The sequence below is a fragment of the Balaenoptera acutorostrata genome, chromosome 2, assembly GCF_949987535.1.
Source record: "Balaenoptera acutorostrata chromosome 2, mBalAcu1.1, whole genome shotgun sequence".
Classification (NCBI taxonomy): domain Eukaryota; kingdom Metazoa; phylum Chordata; class Mammalia; order Artiodactyla; family Balaenopteridae; genus Balaenoptera; species Balaenoptera acutorostrata.
Window position 1 is genome coordinate 73,967,124 of NC_080065.1, and position 27,072 is coordinate 73,994,195.

Consider the following 27,072-nt stretch of genomic DNA (forward strand, 5'->3'; position numbering starts at 1 on the left):
AGAAATTTCTGTTGTTTATATATGGCCACCCAGTCTATGGCATTCTGTTATAGCAGCCCAAACAAAGACACAGTGGGAAAGAAACAGATCTCTAGCTGAAGGGTCTGGCTTCTTCCCACTGCAGGTCGGCTGGTGTTCACACCAGTGGTAAGAAAGGGGGATGAACTTGTTCCACAGCCTATGGAGCCTGAGAGAACATGACCCTTCCTTGTCTAATCAGGGAAAGAGTACTGCCTTCAGCATATCAGCAGGTATGACAGGCTTGGGCCACTAAGGAAAGAGGGCCCTCAAATCTTCTCTATTTACAAGCCTGCTGAGTGTAGCTCTGGCTCTTAACTAGAAGTTGATTTGCCCAAACCCAAGTAATCTACCACTGCTAAGAAAATATATAGCTAACAAGCCAGTAACACACATTATATAGACGGTATTGGGGCCTTAATTTAAACTAATAACCCAGTTGCTTCAGACAGCTTTGTATTTGTGACTTGACATATTTCAATTAATTTAAGAGACATTTCAACAACAGAAGAAAACCTCTTTTCAAAGCAGCATTTGGATTTGGGCCTCCGAACCCCCCAAAAAATCAACAGCAGACATTTACCAACCCAAAAGTATGGAATTTTTCTTGATCAAAAAATAACACTGATTTGGCAAGGCTAACACACTTGAGTAGAACAGACTGATGTAGTAAAACTGTTCCATGTAAGTGAGTTTTCATGTGAATTAGTGTGAACCCAAGAATGTAGTAGGAAACAGCTATTATACAAGTTGCAAAGAGCTCCAGGGGTTCTCAACTACGGGAAGGGTGCCTTCCTAGGAGGCAGCTAGAAATGTATAGGAGTTCTTTGTTTTTGCTCTTCAGTTATCCCAAGTTTTTTTTTAGCAGGGGACCTTCAGTGGCAATAGTGAGTGGGGAGTCAGGGATACCAAATATCTTGCAGTGTGTGGACAGTCCTACAATAAAGCATTTCCTGCCAAAAATACTGAGCTAAACAAATGCAAAAACTTAGGATAGAAGAAATCAAGCATGGACTCTTTTATATTCTTCTTCCAATGAAGCACAACTCTCCCTATCACATACCCAGAGAAATGCAGATTAGTCTCGAAAAAGATAAAACGCATCAAGAGATTGGAGAAATTTAAGACGAAAGTTAATAACATCTTTAGTTTTTATTCAGACATTTAAAAAGTAATCTTTGATCCCTTCCTCTTCTCGAATGCAAGGCATTAGGTGGGCTGAGCAAGATAGACATCCATGCTGGAAGAGGGGGCTCTGCCATTGTCAGTATATATCAAAAATAAATGAAAATAAATATAATTGCATTTGTGTATATGTATGTTTTCGTGTCTGTGTGTGCACACTCATACTCCTATATTCCACAGCTCTATCCATTGTCCACTGAGAGGGCTTGGGGACGATGACAATCCAAAAGCAATAAACACAACTAAATGCTCATCTCATGGTTTCTAAATACCATTCTCCACTAAAAGAAACCAGGATTTCTTAGAGAAATGATTGATACCAGAGTAGGGAAAGTATGAGTCTGGTATATCTTGCTGTGCCGGAGTGTAAGGGAGCTCAAAGAATGATGGGGGCGTGTCAAAGGTCAGAGAAGCCAGCTTGAAGAAACTTTCACTGGCAACATCTGGGACAATGAGTATCAAAATACGTAACAGATAATGAGTGGCCCACTTAATAAACATGAGTCCATATGATTTAAATAATTAATGAATTATAAGTTTGGTGAGGACCAGGATATTTACAATGTTTCAAGGTACCTCTCCACAAAATACTTATTAATTACAAAAGGATAAAAACATCTTTACAGTGGCAGACACCACCTTAAGGGATTACAGTGAAGATCATCAGGAACTGTGTGTCAGCTGACTCTACTTTTCTAATAATCCTGCCAAAGTTGAATAACCTGAATTTACTCATAAGGAAACATGAGACAAATCCAAATGGAAGGTCCTTATATAACCTAACTGGCGAATTATCTTCAAAATGGTTAAGGCCATGAAAGCTAAGAAAAGATTAAGGAGCTATTTCAGACTAAAGAGCATGACAACTAAACTCAGTGGATGATTCTGCACTGGGTTACATACAGGACATCACTGGGACAAGGGGCAAAACTGACTGTGGTCTAAAGTTTAGATGGAAGTCACATATCAATATCAAATTCCTGATTTTGATGGTTGTATTGTTATTATATAGGAGAATGTCTTTGGCAAAGAAACACACTAAAAGTATTAGTGAGTGAAGGGGCATTTTGTGAGCAATTTACTATGAAATAGTTCAGCAAATTAAAAAAAAAAAACAAAACAAAACATGCCCTTTGTTCTGTACTTAAAACTGTGATGTAAATTTAAGAGTCTCAAAATAACTAACAGTAATAATAACCTTTTTTTTTTTAAAGGGTTTGTTATAAATCAGGCTATTTGCTAAGTCCTAGGAATAAAGGAGCAGGAAAAAAACCCTCAGTTCCCGCCACTTAATGCTTATAGTCTGGCAGGGAAAGCAAGAGTTGAACAAGTAATTATAAGTGTAAGAGAGGAAGCTGTTCAACTGTAGAGACTGAAGGAAGGTCCCCCCTAAGAAGGTGAGCTTCATGCTAAGAATATAATGATGTACAGGATTAGCTGGGTGATGGATGAATGTGTACCGTGGGGCATGGAAATTTTGGACTGTGGCAACAGGTATCACTGGTATGATATAGCTGTGTAAAAATCACCAGATGTGCAGTGAAACTGATTATTTACAATGTTCACCATCAATACCAAAGGACTTTAAAGTGTGGATACCAATAATTTAAGCTCTTCAATAAATGATTAAAATGAATTTGAGATATGATTATTGTTTAACAATAATGTAACAATAATGTGTAAAGGGTAGATTAAATTTTAAAAGAAAAATATGCTATCACATCTTGATTTTAAATACCTCCTGCCCTCAAAGGAATTCAACATATTTTTACTTATTAGTCAAATTTTAAGCATTATTGTTAGGGAGTGGTTTATCTATACTATTTTACACTTGGGGAAACTGAGGCAAATGACTTTCTCAAATTCATATCATTTATCAGTTGTAGGGCCAGGACTATGTCCTTAATTTTTAAACTCCCACTCTAATGCTGTTTTAAATTACTTGCATTGAAAATATATCAGCCATGTTATCATGGCATGAAAAAGAAGAAAATATTTTATGCTCTTTTCATCATAGAACCAAATATATTTACAAACTAAGAAGAGTGCTGAGTACTCAGTACAAATATAGAATTACTTTAATCAATGTCAATTTGATTATTTTCTCCACTATAAGCCTCACTCTCTTCTGTCCCAGATCTTTTCTTTTTGATGACTATTCTAGAGAATTTCAGACTTTTCCCTTTGCAACTCATTCTCAAACAGAAATGAGCTCCTTCTTCAATGATTCTTAACCTATTTTTAGTCACAGATCTCTTTGAGAGTTTGACAAAAGTTATTCTCCTGAAAATGTTCACACACAGAAACATTTGCATGAAATTTTAAGGAGTTTGCTGAGCACTCTCCCTTCTCAAGGTCATTCATGTACCTCAGATCATGTGTCAGTCACTGATTATTTCAACTTTATTTTCGTGACAACCCTGCATGGAAGGTATTGTTATCCTCATAATACAGAAGAGGAAACTGGGCCATATGAAGTGGTATAGCTGGGACTGGAATCAATGTGTCTTTCCTTCCCTAGGTCCTTTCACCTACATATTCTTACCTACAAAACAGCCCTCAATGGGCTTCCCTGGTGGCGCAGTGGTTGAGAATCTGCCTGCTAATGCAGGGGACACGGGTTCGAGCCCTGGTCTGGGAAGATCCCACATGCCACGGAGCAGCTGGGCCCGTGAGCCACAACTACTGAGCCTGCGCGTCTGGAGCCTGTGCCCCGCAACGGGAGGGGCCGCGATAGTGAAAGGCCCGCGCACCGCGATGAAGAGCGGTCCCCGCACCGCGATGAAGAGTGGCCCCCACTTGCCGTAACCAGAGAAAGCCCTCGCACGAACCGAAGACCCAACACAGCCAAAAATAAATAAATAAATAAATAAAGTAGCTATAAAAAAATAAAAAAAATAATAATAAATATGGGATACCATGGATCCTTTAAAAAAAAAAAAAAAAAAAAAAAAAAACAGGCCTCAAAACTCACCCAACTAAACCTAAAGTCTTACATTCAGCCTTCATCCATCCAATGAGCTTCCTCCGCATGCCAAATCTTTTAACTATTTTGCCAGTCATCTGAGAAAAATCAAGTCTAGGAAAGCTGCCAAACCTCTCAAGAGGTTTACAGAATTATTATTTTAATAGTTATCCTCATGCTACGTGGTCTCTGAAGGCTGCTTCCTAAAAACCAGTCTAACTTCTAGGGTCCCAGGAAGCTAGTTTTAAAAGCTGCCCAGTGAGGAATGGTTCCTTTGTCCACAGCTTCCGTTTATAACTACCACACTGATGATAACTAGGGATGTGGCTTGGCTTGGCTTTCTAAGTACTCATCCTCCTTCTTCTGACCTGTTAATCTCCTTGGTGACAAAGTGCCCTCATCTCTAGAACCATTCCTGCACCTTTCATCCTCTCTCAGTATTAAACAAAGAAGGAACTACATGGCAGTCAGGCAGCATTTTGGAATAACTGGCTACACATAACTGAAACTCAAGTAGGTGAAAACACTACTTCAACCAGGCAGTTACTTTTTAAAGATTTGTATGTCTAAATGTGAAATTAAAATGTTACCTTCTTGTACTTCTGTGCTTTAACAGGCAGAGAGACAAATTATTGTTGTTTGATTGATTGACTACTAGAGCAGAAGAGTGAATGAGCTGAAGTCCCATAGATGAATTTAACATAGGTAGATTCATGTTTTGTGGATCCTGAAGCATAAACAATTTGGGGGACTCTCTTTAAGAAAAATACATAATTATGTATAAAAAATTAGGTTAAAAAGTGAAGTTACTGGGAATGAAAAATCACATCAAATCACAATTATTACAACCTTGAAAATAACACAAATGTCAAAAAATCCAGAAAAATAACATAATATTTTTATTAGGTGACATACCTCTGGCCCATCTCATGACATGATTCTGGATGAGTCAGCATAGTGGGAGTTAGGCATATTCTAGAAGTCAGCCCTATACTTCGATGGCCAGCAATAATTATACATGGAAGTGACAGAAAGCCACATAAACATACCCCACTAAACCTGAAGGACACATATCTGTAATTCAGCTCCCCCTTAAATGGATGTCCCAGACACTCCAATACCATCCAACCTCAGGAACAGTGTAACAAGGGGAAGTCTGAGTTTGACCCAGCCATCTTAAACAACTGCACATTTGGCAGAGAATGTTAACATTGGAAGAAATCCAGGAAAACAAGCTGCTACAACTTTCATTTTGTCTATTAGAAAATAATTGTCTTCATCTCAGACCATCACATGACCTTAGCCTTGGCAATGAATGTAGAAAGACACTCTGCTGTTAGATTGCCCCTCTCTCCTCTGCAGGACAGAACTCATCCCTTTCCCCACGGTCCCTAATCTGAATCCCACCTCTAGGCTCCATTATCTTTGTCTCTGGACAAATGTATGCCCTATACATTTAGTGTTTTCTGCTTTTTCATTAGCAACTACAAAGATAAAGAGATTTATTGACTTTTTTCATGGAAATAGAACAAAAAATCCTAAAATTTATATGGAACCACAAAAGACTCCTTTTCTCTCCTTTTTTTTTTTTTCTTTTTGGCTACATGGCACAGCATGTGGGGGAATCTTACTTCCCCGACGTGGGATGGAACCTGCGCCCCCTGCAGTGGAAGCATGGAGTCTTAACCACTGGACCACTAGGGAAGTCCCTGAAAGACCCCTTTTCTGAGAAGAAAAAAGAACAAAGCTGGAGGTATCATACTCCCTGATTTCAAATTATATTACAAAGTTGTATTATTCAAAACAGCATGGTACTGGCAGAAAGATGGACGCACAGATCAATGGAACAAAATCGAGAGCCCAGAAATAAACCCATACATATACAGTCAATTAATTTAGGACAAAGGAGCAAAGAAGATACAATGGAGAAAGGACAGTCTCTTCAATAAATGGTAATGGAAAAACTGGACAGCCACATAAAAAAGAATGAAACTACACCACTACCTTACACCACACACTAAAATTAACTCAAAATGGCCTAAGACCTGAAACCATAAAAATACTAGAATAAAACATAGGCAGTATGCTCTTCGATATTGGTCTCAGCAATACCTATTTGGATATGTCTCCTCAGGCAAGGGAAACAAAAGCAAAAATAAACATATGGGACTACATCAAATTAAAAAGGTTTGGCACAGCAAAGGAAACCATCAACAAAGTGAAAAACAACCTACTGAATGAGAAGATACTTGCAAATCATGTATCTGATAAGAGCTTAATATCCAAAATATATAAAGAACTGATATAACTCAACAACAACAAAAACAAACAACCAGATTAAAAAATGGCCAGAGGATCTGAAGAGACATTTTTCCAGAGAAGACATACAGATGGCCAAACACATACATGAAAAGATGTTCAACATCATCAGAGAAATGAAAATCAAAACCACAATGAGATATCACCTCACACCTGTTAGAATGACTATTATCAAAACGGCAAGAAATAACAAGTGTTGGAGAGGATGTGGAGAAGAGGAAACCAACATACACTGTTGGTGGGAATGTAAACTGGTGCAGCTACTATGGAAAACAGTATGGAGATTCCTCAAGAAATTAAGAATATAACTACCGCATGATCCAGCTATTCCACCTCTGGGTTTTTAACCAAATAATACGAAAACACTAATTTGAAAGATATATACACCCCTATGTTCATCACAGTGTTATTTACAACAGCCAAGATATGGACAAGCCTAAGTGCCCATTGACGGGTGAATAAAGAAGATGTGGTATATAAATATGGGGTACTACTCAGCCATAAGAAAAGATGAAATCTTGCCATTTGTGACAACATGGCTGAAACTTGAGGGTATTGTGCTAAGTAAAACAAGTCAGAGTAAGACAAACACTGTATTAATTCACTCATGTGGACTAATAATAAAAAATAAACAAACCAAATAAAACGAAAACAAACAGAGATACAGAGAACAGAGTAGTGATTACCAGCAGGGAAAGGTTGTCAGGGGAGAGTGAAATGTTTAAAGGGGTCCACTGTATGGTGACAGATGGAAACTAAACTTTCAGTGATGAGCATGCTGTAGTATATACAGAAGTTGAAATAAAATGTTGTACAAATGAAACTTACATAATGTTATAAACCAATGTTACCTCAATTTAAAAATAAATAAAAACAAAATAAAATAAATAAAATTGATCGGGCTTCCCTGGTGGCACAGTGGTTAAGAATCTGCCTGCCAATGCAGGGAACACAGGTTCAAGCCCTGGTCTGGGAAGATCCCACATGCCGCGGGGCAACTAGGCCCGTGAACCACAACTACTGAACCTGTGCGTCTGGAGCCTGTGCTCTGCAATGGGAGAGGCTGCGACAGTGAGAGGCCCACGCACTGCAATGAAGTGGTCCCCGCTCGCAGCAACTGGAGAACGCCCTCGCACAGAAACGAAGACCCAACACAGCCAAAAATTAAAAAAAAAAAAAAAGCCTCATTGTTTAAATAAATAAATAAATAAAATTGATAAATTAGGGGAAAAAAGGAGTTTTAGGAGAGGGATTCTGAGATGGACCATCTCTTTTTTCCCCTTCATTTATAAGCATTTCTGCTCAAAGCAAATTGATAATTCAGATTCCCAGACTTCTAAAATAGTGGTTTAAATAGTATTTCATATTGTTATCCCCATCTGTGATTCTAGAATATATCTTTTCCTTTCAATATCATGCCAACTGCTAAGTTTGAGGTTTCTGCCTTGATTGCTCTTAACATTAAGAGTACTGATGATTCTTAACATCTTGATTTTCTTAACATTTAGCAATTCAGCCACACAAACTCCAACTTTCAAAGCAGCTTTTGTCCTTCATGTTTTCCCTAAAAATCAAACTTACATTAATCCTTAACAAAACACTTACCATCCTATATGGCAATCATGTCTCTCAACTAGATTAGGAGCCACTTCAAGGCAACGAATGTCTTGTTCACATTTACCTGCACATCACACATTGCAGTGGCAAACAGTAACCACTAAATGTTTGCTGGGTAAACTAATGCACATCTGACTGAAGGATACACATCACTAAAACATACACTTAGTTTATAGAGGTATGACTATTAATGAGAACACCTGAAACCTTGCCTTGCTTTTTTAATTTGCTATTGCCACACAAGGCAATAGCAGTTGTAGTAGTTGATGGAGGTTTAAATTATTTTCAGATAACCTCAAAAGATTAGTCAGTGGAACTTCCAACTCTTGTAATCTAAGAAGAAAAAAACCCCAGCTCATTCCACCCTAAAACCCAGACTAAAAACCCATGATTAACATTTTTGGGGTTTCATTATGGAGAGTTTTCTACCACTCACCTTCTGAATCCATTGTCCCGAGATGCCATACTCTCTAGGGCCTTCATTTCCTACCTCACTGATAAGGAGTTGATAAGCGCTCTTTTCTTGGATTCTGAACTTTGGACGATCCTGGCATTTCCTTTCACCGCTGGATGCCAGATGAGGTTGCAGGAACTCTTTGCGTTTATTTGGTTCTTCTGCTTTTATTTCCTTTGCTCAAGAGCACCAGAAAGTATCAGAAACCTATGTAGACTCTTAAAAATATGTAGGAGTAGATGTAAGAGAAACACCATAAAGCAATAGTATTTTGGCTGGCTCTACTCAGGAGGAGGAGCAAACTTCTGTAAGAGTTTTCAGGAACTGAATTGGTAAAGTCCATGGCTCTCAGACTCTTATTTCAGGGACTAATAAACTTTTTATTGTGGTAGTATAATAGTAGACCAAATCTACTATCAGCATCATTTCAAAGCAAAAGATATTTTAACATCTCAAACTCTAGAAACAATCTTAAAATAAATAATAGTCCTTTAAATTGTATCATCTTAGCTTCATGAAAAACATATGACATCGTCTACTACATTCAGAAACCCAATTATGAGCTCTGTGCATTACTGGAGTCTAATATTTACATATTTTAAAACATTTAAATTTTAGAGCAATTTTAGATTTACAGAAACATTTCAAAGATAGTACAGAGAGCTCTACATACCCTATAACGAGTTGCTCCTATTATTAACATCTTACATTAGTATGGTACATTTCTCACAATTAATGAACCAATACCATACACTGTTATTACCTAAAGTCTAGACTTTGTTCAGATTTTCTTAGTTTTTACCTAACGTCCTTTTTCTTTTCCAGGATACCAAGTAGGACACCACATTTCATTTATTCGTTATGTCTCTTTAGTCTTCTCTTGGCTCTAACAGTTTCTCAAAATTTCCTTGGTTTTGATAGTCTTGAAAGTTCTGAGACATAATGGTTAGGTATTTTGTAGAATAATCCTCATTTGGGATTTTTGTGATGTTCTTCTCATGATTAGACTAACGTTAGGGATTTTAGGGAGGAATACCAAGAGGTATACATGTCATTCTCATCACATTAAGGATACATACTCTTAACTTATTGTTGATGCTAACCTTGATCACTAGGCTAAGGTGATGTTTATCTGGTTTCTCCACTGAAAAGTTAGCTTTTTTCCCCTTTCCATACAGTAGTCTTTGTAAGGAAATCACTATGCATGTACTACTACTCATTACTCTGCTGAGTAGTATTGCATTGTACAAATATACCAATGTGTTTATCTATTCTACTATTGATGGATACCTGGGCTGTTTCTAGTTGGGGCTATTATGATTAAAGCTGCTATGAATTTTCTTATCAAGTCTTTTTGTAAATGTGTTTTTATTTCTCTTGGGTAAACACTTAAGTGCAGAATTGCTGGGCTGCTGGGTAGCTGTGTTTTTAGTTTTATAAAACACTGCCAGAACTTTTTATAAAGTGGTTGTATCATTTCCAATGTGGCTGCACCACAAAGTATCAATATGAAAGTTCCAGTTGCTTCATATTCTTGTCACCATTTAGTGGTGTCAGAGTTTTAAATTTTAATCATTTCAGTGGATACGCTCTGGTATCTCGTGGTTTTAATTAGCATTTCCCTAATGACAAGTGATGTTGAGTGACACATCTTTTAAAATAATATATGAATGGAAGGCTGTCTCTGAACAGACTCTTGGTGGGGTAGAAAAAGTCCCCAGGAAAAAAACTAAAACTTAGAAGCTGGGGCCTTTCACTTCCAGCCAAGGTGAAGTTAATAGAGAGCAGATGTACTTTTTAATTTTACAGAACTAAAAAACTGAACAAAATACATGAAACAACAGTTTTCAGATACTGAACAGGGGAGCACAGGACAGTGATTCCTGAGGGAAAAAAAAATTACGAGGTGAATTCTGCTCCAGCTTACTGACTGAAGCGTTCAAGCCACAGCTCTGGGGGGAAAAAAACAAAAAGCAAAACCCTAAACTGAGCCCAGTTGTCTCCCTGAGTTGTGAGAACCTGGTGACGCAAGTAGAAATCATAGAAGAGTATCAGAAAGGAAAACTGCGAAGAGAGTGAGCTCTAGAGGTCGGCAGAGTTCCTTTACATCTTCAGCTGAGTTCTGATCAATAGATGCATTTGAGGAAATCACACAATGTTGGGGGAAGAATCACCAGAAAGGAACAGGCGCAAAAATCCTTAGGACTCAAAGAGGGGTAGGGATAGCTCCTGTTCCCACCAGCCAAAGTGAGAAAACTTTGTAACACATGGGGCATTGGTAGAATACTCAGAAGAGTATTTCCTCAGTAATGGGTAAAAATTAGCACTAAATTAAAAGCTGCTCTCATTTTAAAAGCAAGCCTCAAAGAGTCAAAACTGTCTCCTAGGTTTCCAAGTAACTTAGCCACATTCCAGAACAAAGCTCAGAAATATTTAAAGAAATACAAAAATATCCAGTACCCAACAAGGCAAATTTCAGTGTCTGGCTTCTAGTCCAAGATTTTCAGGAATGCAAACAAGCAAGAAAATATGAACCACAATAAGAAGAAAAATCAATCAATAGGCACAAGTTCCAAAGTCACACAGAAGATAACATTAGTAGACACAGACACTGAATTAACTGTTATAAATATATTCTATATGTTCAAGAAAGTACAGTATAAACACGTTAAGGAGAGACATGGAGAAAATAAAAATGACCCAAATTGAACCTCTAGAGATAAAAAATACACTGGATGAGTTAAATACCAGATTAGACACTGGGGAAAAAAAAAAAAAAAAAAAGTAGTGAACTTCAAGACGTAGCAATAAAAACTATCCAAAATGAAACGGGGGGGGGGGGGAAACTAGAAAAAAATGAACAGGGTATAAATGAGTTGTGGGACAAATTCAACTTTTTTTTAATAACAGACAAAAAATTTTTTATTGTTCTGCAAGCCAGTTAAGTAAGTACAAACACCATACTTCCAAATTCTCAAGTAAAGTGACAAGACCAGAGAGTGGTCTTCCATTAAAATGCTAAAACTGAAATCTATTACTTCTGCCAAGAACTTTAATATTCTCAAGCAGAATCAATACTTTTTTTAAAAGGCAAAGAAAACTATTATCAAATTTACTGCAAATGTCTGATCATATAATTGAAAAGCCTTTTGTGGCTGACCCAGGTAGTACTATTAATATTTTATGTAACCATCCTAACTTTTAAAGATCTAACACTCTTTTCTTTCAACACCTTCTTCTGCAGAAAGCGCTATCAAAAAAATTATTGTAAAATCCAACAATGCATTGCAACTGTGTTTCTACTTCTTTCCTCAGGATGGAAAAATTAGTCAGTCTTTAACTTGACCTGAGATAAAAACCTAGTGATCGGGCTTCCCTGGTGGCGCAGTGGTTGAGAATCTGCCTGCCAATTCAGGGGACACGGGTTCGAGCCCTGGTCTGGGAAGATCCCACATGCCACGGAGCAACTGGGCCCGTGAGCCACAATTACTGAGCCTGCGCATCTGGAGCCTGTGCCCCGCAACAAGAGAGGCCGCGATAGTGAGAGGCCTGCGCACCGCGATAGTGAGAGGCCTGCGCACCGCGATAGTGAGAGGCCTGCGCACCGCGATGAAGAGTGGCCCCCACTTGCCGCAACTAGAGAAAGCCCTCACACAGAAACGAAGACCCAACACAGTCATAAATAAATTAAAAAAAAAAATTTAAAATAATGGTGCTTCTTACAACCAATGGCATCTTAAAAAAAAAAAAAAAAAAACCTAGTGATCTAAGAACCTCAATGAACTCAGTGCAATAAATATAAGAAACTGTAATAAGGACTATCATATTAGAATTGCTAGAGATTAAGCACTTTTCCATGTGCTTTTTCGTTAACTGTGAAGTATCTATATTTCTTGCCCATTCTTTGTTTTTTTTTAGTCATTCTTCATTTATCTTGAACAGTAGTCCACTGTCTCACATTTTGCAAATATTTTATCAAACTATGACATGTCTATTTTCTTAACAGGTTTTATGATGAGCAAAAGCTTTTAATTTCTTTGAAATTTTATTTGGGCTGGCGAAAAAGTTTGTTTTGGTTTTTCCATTAACATCTTACAGAAAAGCCGAACAAACTTTTTGGCCAGCCGCAATAGCATTAAAATAAACTTTCTGCTTAAAATTGTTTGTGTCCTAAGAAACTTCTGCCTACCCATAAAATTATCAAACTATTCTCTTATGACTTCCTCTAAAAACTTTATGGTTTTAGCTTTTACAATGAAAAATATGGTCCCTCTTGAATTAATTTTTGCGTGTAGTATGAGATAGAGATTGAGGTTCATTTTTTTAAATGTGGATACCCAATTACTCTAGTGCCAATAGTTGAAATGACTGTTTTCCCCATTGTTGCAATGTTGTTCTTTTAAGATTTTACTATTAAATTTAAAAAATTGTTATTAAAAATTTTTTAATAAAATTTTGTTTTTTTTCTATAATTCAATTCTTTCTCTGATGTAGATATTCAGTTTCAACAGACTATTAAGTTGACAGACTATCAACTTTAGACATCAGCCACTTATCCAAAACAGGTACACAAACCATCTACTATAATGATGGAAATTTAAATACATAGAAAAAAATTACATTTCACGCTCTAAGGAATTGTTAAAAATAGAAAACACAGAATGAGCTTACACATATAGGGTAAACAAAACACAATTACAATAATTCCTATATCTTATCATTGCTACTTATTCAAAGTAGCCCTACTAACATAGTTTCATTTGTTTAGTCTTTTGGAATTTCCTATTCATACGTACAAATTGTTTCACTGTAGAATTACAGAAAGAAAATACATTCCAAACAAACTAAATAGATTTTAAAGCTAATTTTTGTATAGAGCACTATTTTAGAAATATATATCTCCCTCATATTAAATACTTCAGCAATGGGTACTTAATATATTCAAACTGTGCTATATATATATTTAAATTTTTGATAAGATGTTATTAATCCAAATTCGTCCTCAGCTATGTTACCCTTTGCGTAATTACATTTGTGTAACAGATTATCTGACAGATAAAGAACTACGGGTAAAATCTGTCTGCCATATACACATCATATTGTCTGCCAAATGGACATATCTTCAACTCTTTTGCAACCCTTTGAGTCTTTAAAAGTTCTACTGAAATAAAATGTAAAAATGTCCAAATTAAGTTAAAAAGCACTCGACAGAAAAACTATAAAAAGTAGACTCAAGAGATTATACTTATTGCATATTTTAGTTCATTAGTAAACAAGCAGCATTTAATTCAATGGCTATAATCCTTCCTATACAATGCACCAACTGAAAAGGGGAATGTACAATATTGTCCATTTCTTAAAACATTTCTTTAGTGACCTCACACTCAGCAAAGTCCAAGTAATCAGGGTGTTTTGCTGACCAATGAACCACAGTGATATAAGAAGAAACCCTATGATGGTACTCATTTCCTTCAAAGCATTATTCAGAAATCATCTTCTCAGTGAGGCTTTCCCTCAACGCTCCATTTAAAATTTTATCCCTACCCTCCAACTTCATTTTCCCCCTTCCCTGATGCCCCCCCATCCCCTGCTTATTAGATCTTATCACTATCTAACCTACCCCACGTGTGATTCATATTCATCGTTGTTTAGTGCCTGCACTCGCCCACTAGACTCTAAGCTCCTGGAGGGCAGGGATTTTGATATGTTGTTTACTGCTGTATGTAGGGCAGTTTCTGGAATATTATAGGCACTCAATACATATTTATTAAACAAATAATTGAGTACAAACCAAAATACTCCTGGAGAAAATGTTCTTTGTAAAGTCATTCTCAACTAACAATAAATAAATGTCCTCTAACTAACATGATCTGTAATCATTCCTGAAGCCAAAAATAGCTATTCATTTTTCTGATGCTAACATAAACAGAAACAGGTTTGGAAATGTATAGCCGTACATTTAATGTAAACTATTTATTTTATTTTACATATGATAAACCTGAGGTCAACAGTGATGGTAATTCAGTTTTAATTAGTATCGGTTAACGCCTAATAAGTGGAAAAAACAGCTAATTGCAGGAAGAAAAGGGATGAGAAGAAATGCTTCCTGATTCTTAGATCAACATTCTTGCCAGAAAATTGTACTGCTACTTCACTTATAAAATGGGTAGCCTTTTGCCAAATGGGAGAAAGGAGGGGAGTAGCTACGTACGGGGAGTTATAAGGAAAAAGAAAAAAGAAAAAAACAAACAACAAAAAAACAACAATAGGATAGAAAAATACAAACTCTCTGAATCATTAAAGATAGGCCCTTCCAATGTAATCTTCTGTAGCTAAAAAGGAGTTCAATGGTAACAAAAGAAGATCATATGAACAGGCTATATCTGGTTTTCTTTTTTCTTAGGTATGAAATTAGTAAAGTGTTTACCATTTTAAAGAAGGGAAAGGTTACTAACACAACATTGTAAATCAACTATACTCCAATGAAAATTTAAAAAAAGAAGGGAAATGTTGACATTAGCTCTTTGATCATCCTTAATGCCCATGTCAGAGTTTTCAGGGCGTATAACCAGCTCAGCTATAAACTCAGGGTATAGACATAACGGGACAAATGGGAATTAAAAGATGAGATTGTATGACTATTTGAGACACTGAGTTCAAGCTCTAGGATCATAATCTGATTCTTTAAGCCACCTAAAGCTCTGTGAAGACAAAGGATGATCCACATTCAAAAATCACTTAGTTTTATTTTGCTGAATAGAGCCATATACCACGACAGACCATTTTCAATTATGTGATGGCTCAGAAAGTGTGTATGAATTCAGAGAATGTTGAGACCCCATGCTTTACAATACTGAGAAGTTAATCTTTCATTTGAAAGAATAAATCTATCCAGTGAAGTTCCAATTACAGATTTCATAATGAATTCTACTTATTGCTTCCTGGACCTATCAATTCCATTAATAGATGAATATCTCTTCTGAATCAAAACTCAAGAAGAAATGTCACTATTTTACCAATGATATTTATATTAGAAACAGTAAGACAATGAGCCCACACTGCATGAATGCACTGGTCATTTATGCATAACAACTGAAATTCTGGGGAAAATACCAAAGATAATCAAAATGCATACGATATTAAGATAAAATTGTATGCTTTTCATTTCAGACAAATCAATGGGAGTAGGAAAGAGAATAAGCTCTAATTTTTATAGTGCAATGGGCAGGGGGGGAGGGCAGACTGGAACCAACAAGTTGTCAAGCAACATTCTACAGATCATAGTAAAAGCAAGATTTTACGGGTTCCTAGTTGACTTGGCAAAAATATAAAATAAAAATAACTGACTTCTGAAGCATTTATACTGACTAAGAATTCTACTGGCCTAATTTGAGGTATTCAAAAATATTTGCAATCATTTTACAACACATACATGTATCAAAAATCATTACGTTGTACACCTAAAACTAATACAACATTATATATCAATTATATCTCAATTTAAAAAATATTACTTGGTTTACATAAAGTACAAACCCTTTTGCACTTAACATAATCCTTGGTACAAAGACAACATGCTTAAATAAACCAGTTAGTAGTTGCAACTATCACTCTCTCAAAATTTGCTTTAAAAGGCTAAAAAAACCTAAACCAACTCATCACTTCAGTTAACAAGCAGTTTGTGTAAGTTCATAATATACTTAGGGAGAATCAAGTTTAAAAAGAGTCAATCAATAGTATTTCAAAAATACGTTATTCCATCCAATAATGAATTCTATTCCTTTCCCTCCATATTACTCCACTATACAATCCTTGAAAATCAAAATAATAACTTTAATTATAACTTTCACAGTATAGCTTTTTAATAAGAATGGTTATAAACACCAGGTGAGATTTTTTTCAAGTCCAACATGTAAGAACTTTCATAAACAAAATAAATGTCATACTTCATTGTAATCTTGTTATAAGATACTTATTTTAGTGATGCTGATATCTCAAGATATATTTGGAATGCTGCTTTTGGAAATACACATGAACTAACATTAGACTATATTCACAATTCATTTCAACCAAACAGTTTTATCCAACTTAAGCATTTACTTTATCACTCAGTCTTATTTAAAATATCATCTATTTTCAAAATATTTAACCTACACCAAAAGACAGGAACTTGCTGTCCTGAGATTATTCAAATGAATATGAACCACAAGCCTTCAAAGTACTTCCAAAAGAAGAGTTTCAAAATTGCTTTCAATAGTGACCCTCTCAAGACAGTTATATGAAAATATTTACCATTAAATTCTATTCATTTGGGAAAAAAACCAACAAAACAAAACTGTTTATCTCTTATATTCATTCCCTATGGAAAAAAGCATCCCAAAAAATTTACTTTTTTTCCCCATTTCATTTGAATTTTTCATTCGAATTACTTCAATTTCTGCCCTATAAAGTAAAAACACTACAAATAAAATAATAAAAAATAAAATACAAACACTACAAATTTAAAACAAGTCCTATTTAACATAGGTTTAAATAATACTGGTAAATCTGTCAAAAGGTTCTAATTATTTTTAAATGACAGAAAAAGAATTTTAATTTGGCAGCAACCACCTAAGTATTTATAAAATCAGAAGTACTCTCACACATAGGCAATACAAATAAATCGCTTGCTCAGATGAATTTTCAAAATGTATTTTAATCTCGCTCCAGAAAGAAAGAAAATTTCTAGATACAAATACATCTCATTCAATCACATTTTAAAATACATTCAGCAACTTAAAATATTATAAGAACCCAATATTTTCATCTTTTATAATCTCAATATATTATATATTTAATATATAATATATATGTACAATACATACAGGTAGTCAGCAGGATTACAAAGTAATTTTTTAAAAGTTTGATCAATATTGATAAATATCTTTAGACTATTAAAAAGAACTATATTTAGGATCATAGAATAAAATAAAATATGGGCAGTCCAAACTTAATAGCAAGACTGCAAATGTTCATGTAGCCAATTACTGTAAAAGATCCCTCAAGTTGGCTAGAATGCATTTTAAAACAATATTCTTGCTACTCTCAAGCAGCAGTACTTGTAGATATTAAGCATGTACAACTCCATTAAATTTAAAATTACTATGCAGCTTTCTTTACTGTAATATACAGTAGCTATTCCTTTCTGTTGGGTTTTGCTGTTGTTGCTGTTTGAAGAGTGACTCGCATATTACCAACAGAAGTGACTTTAGCTCCTTTCCCTCCCCTAAAGCATGGCTCAGTTTGAAGATTGTTCTATAGGCAGCCATTATGAATATTAACAGTACCTTAATACCATTAAGAGCAACCAATCAATAACTGGAGTCATCTGAGAAGTTTCAAAGACTGATGGAGGTTTCTGTAAACCAAGGTCATCAGAAGTATTACACTTGTAGATAGCTCTCTCACATCCATTAATACAAGGAGTTAAAATTACAATGCCACAGTATAGCAGTTAACAATCTATTCTATAATTTTAAATATTAATACCATTAATCCACCCTGAGAATACAGAGGAAGTATTTAAAACAAGATATTCTGATATGGTTTTCCTTCCTTTGTATTTGCTTTCTTCTGGTTTTTGTCAGACCTTCAAGGGTACGAGTATCTGAATTCAGAGTGTGACTTCGATATCCTTTTTTGTTAACTGAGATTCACGCCACAGTGAGATACTGGTGATAGAAAAGCCCAAAAAGGCTTGTAGAAAAGAGACAAGCAGCAATCCACCAGGTCAGAAAAGACAGAAGTCCTCGAAAAAGCAGAGGAGTGAAAATGTTTTTTAAGCTGCTCAGTGCCACTGTTATTTGTGTAACAGTTACCTTCATCTTCCCATCAGCAGATGGTAATTCAGAGTAAACAGAATTGGAGGGTGGACTATTATCCACTGGCAAGGTAGAGATAGATTCTGGATAAATCCCCCAGGAATGATTACCTAGAAAATTCAAGACACAAATAAAACATGAAGAGTAATTCCAAAGCTCCTTATTTAGAAAAAATAAATAAATTCTTTAACTTATATTTGAAATTAAGAACAAAAAGTTTAGTGGCACAACAAATTATTCAATGTTGAAAATAAAGTAAAATAATAATCTTTCTACACACCTGGGGAAAATTCACTTAACTTGACCAGACTATAATCTAACCGTATCAGTAGAGGTGCATATAAAAGCTAAAATCTAATTTACTTTTAATTAACTGCACTAAAATCTGGTAAAATAACAAAAACATTTTTTTTTCTTGTATAATCCATGAATCAACTACCTCTAATGAAGGGACAGGGACAGACTCTATAACTTCTTAGAATCTTTTCTACCTCTAGAATATCAGAATAAATTCTTTCTCAGAAACTCTCTCTGATGTCAATGTGAGAGATTATTAATAGCTTCCAGAAATATTTTTATCATATACTTTCCTATTTTGGATAGAATATGAGTCACATAATTTACAACTGAGCTACTCTTTTATGTTCCATAGATTCCTGAAGGACATTTACATCTATCACAGCTCTAAAGCATCTATAAGCCCACCCAATAATGCTTTTAGTTCCTTTGGCTTCTAAAACCCCAACACTGGCAGACTGCCTGACCTAAGCAAAGAAATGATCAATACAACAAAAGATTCTTGAGTAACACCACAGATGGGCTGGATTGCTTAGTGAACAGACTTACAGGAGAACTTTGTTTCTGCCACTGAGAAATCTTTACTCTCTCAACGTAAGTTATCTGAAGCAGAACTCACCAAAGGGTTCTGTAATTCATAAGTTTACAAGTACCTTGTAATAATTTAAATGTTATGCACTAACAAAATCTTAAATCACTCTCTTACAACACAAAATATTAAGACGAAAAGTGCTCACTCCAGTTACTCAGAATTAGCCTTTAGCAAACAATTCTTTTAACATTATAAAACGATATGGGCCTGAATTTTCAAAATCAAGATGATAAATCAATGAATCAACTTCCACAGCTTAAAGTTTCGTATGTTTCCTCTTAAAACTTTTAAAGAGAAAAACAATTTTAAGAGGATTATTCTTTGTAGGTAACAAAAAGCATTATTAACTATAGGTAGAAAGTAAAGCAACACGTTTCCCAGTTGTCAGGGTATGCCTACCTAGAGTTTTCAAAAGCAGGGTTGTGTGAAGCAGCATGACCAGAGGAGCCACATACTGCAGTGCAATGACACAAAGGTAATAAAAGACTCGAGCGACCTGCAACCAACAACATTCTTAAGTTTCTAACACGGCTGACATGTTATGAATGAATTAAACTTTCATATAATTGTCAAACTGAATTGCTTAAGAGATGAATAATCCTTTCATGGGAAGACAGCTAAATGGTAACAAATTTGTACTTCATTATAAATGCCACCAGACTGACTTCAGAAAGGCTCAGTTCAAAGGTTCTTTAAAATGTGAAAATATTAAAATAAATTCCTTAAAAATAGTTCTTAAGTGATTAATACAAATTGGAGAAACAAAACCACTAAAATTCAAATGGCCTATATTCACTTACTATTTCACATATAAAACAAAATGCTAAAATCTCTAAAGACAGACACCTAAAATATCAAACTAAATAACAATAACAGTCATATATGAGCATAAATAAAAACATCAATCCCCGTTTATATTCGACTGAGGTAAAATTACAAAGTATGAAAATACATGAAAGGTAAAACATAAAAAAATTGTTTGAATCTTTATAGACACTTCTTACAATGAAATTTCGAGAGTAAAAAACAGAGGACCCAACACCACATTTCTTCAAAAAGACTCGATCAGGTTATAGGTCCAGTCCGTTATAATGGTGGATGGATTCCTAGCACCTTCCTTCTCTGGAATCCCCATTAAGTTAAATTTTATGTTTCATGTTCAAGTACTTGGAATAATGTTGAAAGGAATACATTGAGTCACTAAAACTAATATTTCCTACTCTTTAAGTCATAAAGGCTATATAATATATTGTGATGTCTTTCAAATCAATTAGGGGAGTCCCATTTAGCAAAAGTAGATATACCACAGCTTTGCAACCCAAACTGTATGATACTTAATGTACTTAAGGCAAGAAGGGGAATTGAGACCCTTTCTTCACCTAGCACCAAAATCAAATCAGTCTCTGACATGTCAGTTTAAGATTATCCCATCTATTTATAGTCATTTACAACTCAATATTTGCTATTTTCCATTTTGACTGCAGTATAAAACTTACCATTTTCTGAAGCTCAACCGTGCTTATTCGCCCTGCTTCTTTCTTCATCTGATCCACACATTTCTGGGCTAAGTTTAAGTAAGCTTGCAGGTGACTACGCATCATGGCCAACCGCAAAGCACACAGCAGGATTATTAACCAGAGTCGCAGAGTATCGAATGTAGCTTCTGTCATTCTACAGATCAAAAAGTTGATATGGTGCTCTCAAAGACCAAAATATGCTAGCATGCTAGTTATATGTGTTAATGTTCATCATGTAAGATATAGGGAAATCTAGACTTAGTTACAGATGGAGATATAAAAAGTATCCCACTCCACCACAGACTTACCTACATGATACTTTCACTTGCTTAACAGATAAATGTATCATGAAATAAAACAGTATGAGATAAATCTAGAAGAAAAAAGTAGAGCAACACTTGGGATTCTTTTCTCTATCTATCCTCCTCCATGGGGGGAAAAATGGCTATAAAACGAAAAGGGAAGTTGGGTGCTCTTAAACTGGAGACTATGAGAAAGAAGGAAGGAAACCAGAGGAGCTTGCCTGTGGAACTATCAAGTTATCAACCCATCTATTTCTGGCTACAGTTTTGTTTGATTATATAAATACCTGAGTAGGATCTTTCACTCTGCTGAATTCCTGATTGGGATCAAGAATTCTGATATATTGACAAAATCAGATGTTCCCTAAAGGACTTTAGAAAGAAGAGGTAAATTCTGATGTCCTTTTGGGGTCCACGGTTTCTGCTTTGATAAAAGATAACACTGTAATTTGAAAATAATGCCTACACCATGCCTGACTCTATTCAAAGCTCTAGCACACATCAGGTGCTTAATATGTGACTGTTGAAATGTGCGGAGTGATCTGCCAGACAGGATCTGGAACTTATAGGGGTCTCCCCCAAATTCTTAAGACCATGAGGGTAGAATGGATGGCTATAAAGAAGACCAAGTGGGGAAAGATAAAAAACCTTACAACACTTTGCTCCAAAACAGGCTCCATTATCACCCCTTCCTTCTGTCCAGTGTAAGCACCTAGGAAAGGGACTAAAACTACAATATAGAAGTTGCCTGTGGAAATAAAGTTGAAGAAGAGTACAGGAAACAGAAAAGGCAGAGAAGATGTGAAAGTGTACAGTTTGGTCTGAACTATTTATGAAGTGGAGGGAAAATAGGGATGGAACAAAGGCTTTATTATGTATATTCTCTTTTGGTTTCCTTTTTACAAGGTCGTGAGTGAACATGGACATAAGACTCCAATAGAAACGTACTGTTGGTTAGGAAGCATAAAGGCATAACTTTTTATCAATACATTCACACTGTAATGAACAATGAGATTAAGGTATCAGTCATGTGAGACTGACAGTGCACAAAAATCAAGACCAGCCACAGCCTTGAACCTTTCCAGGGGCTTACAGACAATACTGTGCTCCCTGGTGTGGTACAGCCAGGAGGTTTGACTGGTAGTATTCTGAAGACAGCTATTATGCATGCTTTGAGGGAGACAGGTAATAGAAATGAAGCGAATGGTATAAGGCAGTGAATCAAAAAATATCTGCTCTGTTTATGAGGAGTTCAGGATTTAGATAACAGTCCCTAATTAAATAGTACTGCTAACTCAGATTATTTAACCAACTTCATAAGGATTTGGTAAGTTGATATGATGGGGTATCTCAAGAAGGAGTCTGAGCTGGGACAAAATATATAGGTAAAGAACAAGCAGAAGAAACTTCTCCAAATTCCTGAAGCCATTCTAGGGTTCACCGCATATGTTCTCTTCTGGTTTTCTTCTCACAAGGTTACACACATATGGACTCTGCTTGCTCACATTTTATTTTTTTGATGCCCAAGCAGAACACATGGGTGGATGAGTTTAAATACATTTCCAGGTTGAAACTGCATTCTATCCATTTTTGCTTCTGACTACAAATAAAGGCCTTTGACAAACCATTTAATCTACGTGACAGACGAAGAACCTGGGTTGATGGGCAGCCATTTTTTCTCAATCTACAACATGGACTTTGGAGTTTAAACAAAAATTAAAAATCACCTGTCTAATCACTTAATGTAATGATCTGACAAATAAAAAAAGAATAAAATGGAGCAGAGATATGATTGTAATTCTGTTTTGTTTATGAAGGTCAGGAAAGGGAATGGGACAAAGGAAATAAAGCTATAGGAAGAGGACTCTAGGCCTTCATGTGCAACAAAATATTTCCTATAATTCAATATACCAAGGAGAAAATTCCTTCTTCCTACTTCCTTTAAGAATAGTATTCACTACTAATCTGTACATAGTTTTGTAGGCTACAAGTGGGGAAATGAATGTTGGTATAACTACTAAATGCTTTACATACACCAGATCTGGCTGAATAACCTTAGCCAAATTATTTAACCTCTGAATCTGTTATTTCATCTATAAAATGGAATGAGAACAGCAATCATAAATAGAGAATTACTATAAGAATGAATGAGATAAAATATGTAAAATATCAATACCCAGCATAATAACTGGTGTATGTCACAAATGCTAGTTTCCTTGTTTTCTTAGTTAAACTAAGGCAAATATAAAATCAGAAAACATAATTACAGAAGTATAAAATCCAACTTCCATGATCAAACTTCAAGGAAGGACTAGGAATGCTTTCAGCATCAAAGCTGTGGGTTAAAAGTTTATCTGAGATTTGGTCTGGAACCCTACGATCCTTAGGATTACTTTTAAATACTCAGTGAACCTGTCAAGTTAAAATTACCATTAAAGCTTATTTGTGTGGGGGAAAAAAATGTTATGACTTCAACGTATACTTTCTTAGTTCAATAAGATAAGGTGTTAAAAAAAAAAAATCATGGTCATCACCGATTCTACACTTCAAGACAAATTTGTACCAGGATCTAAAAGAAATACATAATAAAAAATGCATACTGTGGAATCAATAACTAGTCAAGATTTTCTATTTTAATTTTGATGAGGCAAAGCAGTGAAAGGAACATTTATTAAGCACTTACTTCCAGCCGGTTGCATTACATGTGTTCTTTTAATTCCAATGATAACCTCGTGAGGTGGATACTATTATCTTCGTTTTCCAGATGGGGAAACAGAGGTTCAGTGAAGTTAAATAATCTCCCTCAAGTGACAGTTTTAGTGAGAATCAGAACTGGGGTTTGAACCAGCTCTGCCTGAATCTTTTTATTACTCTAACATAGTTCCATAAGGCTGAGTTAACATATCAAGTACAGTTATTAATGCCTTTTAATAAATTGTTTCTATGTTACCTTCTTCTGTTAAAATACAGTTGTCTAATTGGGGAAATACGACCTAATATTAGATAACAACGTTAAGGCTTTATTTTTAATTTTGATAGCTATGATGATAATATTGTCATGTAGAAAAATATCCTTATTTTTTAGAGATGCATACTAAATTTCTTAGGGGTAAAAATGTTATGCCTCTAATTTACTTGAAAAACTACTTCATCAAAAAACAAAACAAAAAACAGTGAAGCAAATATGGAAAATGTTAACAACACTTAAGGAGTTAAATATATGAATTTCCATTTATACTACTCATTTTTTCCTCCATAATTTTCACAATTAAGAAAAAAATAAGAGAAATGTAGTGTCTTAAAAAAAGCAGAAAAACTTACAACTGTACAAGATAATATTAGTGCAGAGTAATAATCATCCAAAACCATTAATGAAGATCACAAAAAGGTAAAATGATGACCTACAGTTTCTATTTTATAATACATTTTTAAACATTTCTATTAATGTTTTAAAAATACAGTGTCCTAATGTTATCATTAAAAAACGTGAACACAGTAAATAACATTTTTGAAAAGTTTTGATTATATAATGAAATAAAAATTAGCCCCCAAATACCCATACTTACAAAGGGACACTTTCTTTACCCAATGGTGGGTTCATAATGTAGTCTTTGGTGATTGGTTTTACCCAGAGCAGAACCATAAATAAAGGTGCCAAGAAGTTGATATGAAGTAATGTTCTGAAAGTATGTAAGAAATAAACATAAAAATCCAGGAGCAAAATACACTAATAAACTACAGAACTTTGGGACTTCAAAAATGAAGGTAGGAACTTATTTTCAGTATTCTATACTAAGGTACTATTGTCACCATTATTTTATATTTATCATTACTACTTAACACTGATTTGAGCCCTTGCAAAAATACCTCATTATTTTAATTGTTCAGATGAGAACATTTAGATTGAGGAAAGTTAAATGACTTGCTCGTGGCAATATTACAGGTTAGAAGGAGATCTAGCACTAAAATCTAAATCTGTTCACTCCTATTCTAGTGTTCTTTAACAATCTCCTACTGTATCCCTGATTTAATACACTGGTACTTAAATGATTCTCTAACGTTGTACAATCAATGAATCCAATGAATTTTCAGTATAGGAGTCATCTTTTGATACTTTTCAGCCCAGCTAAAACAAAGTGCCTTCTCATTATTTCCAAGTAAGAGACAGTGATTAGCAAGGTCCATAATACTAGTAGGCATATGGCAGACGGAAGCTACTGCAGCAACTTACTTATAAATGAGGAAACTTTCAATATGTAATGAACATCTACAATGTTTTAATTACATTGTTAAAATCATAAATGACTCACATTTTTATTTCTTCTTGAAGCATTAAGAACATACCTGAAATTAATTTCCCTATCCTATAAAAACCAAGGAAATTTACATTACTCCTACAAGGTGAAATACCCAATACAGCAAAAGGTTTCAGGTGTGAGATGTAATGTCATTGTTAATTGTTGTCCCAAGTTTGTATCCTACAGAGATAGATGACTGGTAAAGACTGTCCTTATTTCAGAAAGACAAAATTCTTCAGACTATTTTATTACCATGTACTGCTTTTATTACCAACCATGCTGGGGGAGCTAAACTGGAGGTTTTAAAATACACACACACACACACTTTAAAATACCACTACAGTGCAAGTGATAGTGACTTATGTGAGCAAATGGCCAGATCAGGAAACCATGAACACCTGACAGGGAGAGGTGGAACTCTGGATCTAAGCTCTGGCACTAAAACAAGTCCTACTGCCTGGCCATGGGAGTAAGGAGAATGCTGCTTTGTGCCAGTCATGCTGCTCTCACAACAAAACTAGCTTCCCACACCCTGTATCCGGGCAGAGTGCTACAACACAATGTGTGTGGGGGGGGGGGCGGGGGGGGCGTGGGAGCGTGGGGTTGGGGAGTTTGCAATACACTGAAAATAAAACTCCAAATTCCCAAAGGGAAAAATCTTAAGAAGCCACATTTTACTGAGAAGGAAACTAAAATGTGCCCCCATCCCCAACCCCAAACCACCACTAAATGCTTTCAATGTTTTTATAAAGTGATTCTTTCATCCCACAGCCTGGGTAAACCATCGGGTGCAGGGGAAGAAAGCAGCAGTATTAGGTATGCAGTGTTGCTAGGGAACACTCTAGTATCAAGGAGCAGCCCACAGCGGTTTCAGTAGCTGGTGAAGGGCTCCCCTCCACCCACTCTTTCAGCTTATTTAAATCATAACACTGGGGTTAGTGGACTGAAGTGTGTGTGTAGAGAGGAGGGGGAGAATCAGGTTTTGTTTTAAAAGAAGCCATTAGAGAGACGGATAGTGGGAGAAAGGCAGGATGTAGCCAACAGCATGCTGAGTAAAAGGAGCGGAAAAAAGAGGGATGAAGGAGTGTGTACTGGGAGGTGAGAATAAGTAAATACACACACAAAGCATATACAGAAAAATGGAGGTAAGGAAAAACACAAAAAAACTTTCAAAATTAAAATAAAGGAAAATGACATAGGTAAGAGATAAGAATGTAAAAAGACTAGAGAATCAGCATCATTAAATACAGGCTTTTAAAGAGCAGAAATGTTAGGAATTACGATTACTCAGAGAAACTTAATGACTATAAATACATATATCAAAATGGAATATTCTCAACTTAGCCTTCTACTGCAAAACAAAAAGAGGACTTGGAAATTTGGATCTGGATATGAAATGAAGATAAAAATCTGTCACTCTGCCAAGGTGTCCACACCACCAACAACAAAAAATCTGTGACAACCACAAATAATATAGTAAATGGGCTCTGAACAATACGCAGAGATTCAAATACGATTTCTCCATTTGAAAACTAAAATAGTAATCTATGATATTTAACACTGTACAGTATTAGCAATCCCAAACTAAAATAATCTTGCAAACAGATCAATAATATAAGGAAAACAAACATTTCTTATGTATACAGAT

At 35.4% G+C, this 27,072-nt stretch overlaps 1 protein-coding gene across 8 annotated transcripts in view; it reads right to left on the reverse strand.

Annotated features, from left to right (window-relative positions):
• Positions 1-17,139: 17,139 nt before the first annotated feature.
• TMEM161B (transmembrane protein 161B) overlaps positions 17,140-27,072 on the reverse strand; it is a 68,942-nt gene continuing 59,009 nt past the window's right edge. For 5 of the 8 annotated variants that reach the window (XM_007193027.3, XM_028169258.2, XM_007193029.3 and 2 more), the window contains 4 exons: positions 24,693-24,806; positions 20,804-20,978; positions 19,707-19,803; positions 17,143-18,528 (listed from right to left, as the gene is read on the reverse strand). In XM_007193027.3, coding sequence (XP_007193089.1) covers positions 18,251-18,528; positions 19,707-19,803; positions 20,804-20,978; positions 24,693-24,806 — 664 coding nt within the window. In that variant the 3' untranslated portion in view covers positions 17,143-18,250. Of the gene's footprint in view, positions 18,529-19,706; positions 19,804-20,803; positions 20,979-24,692; positions 24,807-27,072 lie in introns of all 8 variants that reach the window. The other 3 variants (XM_057541097.1, XM_007193028.3, XM_028169259.2) reach the window with 3 other exon arrangements.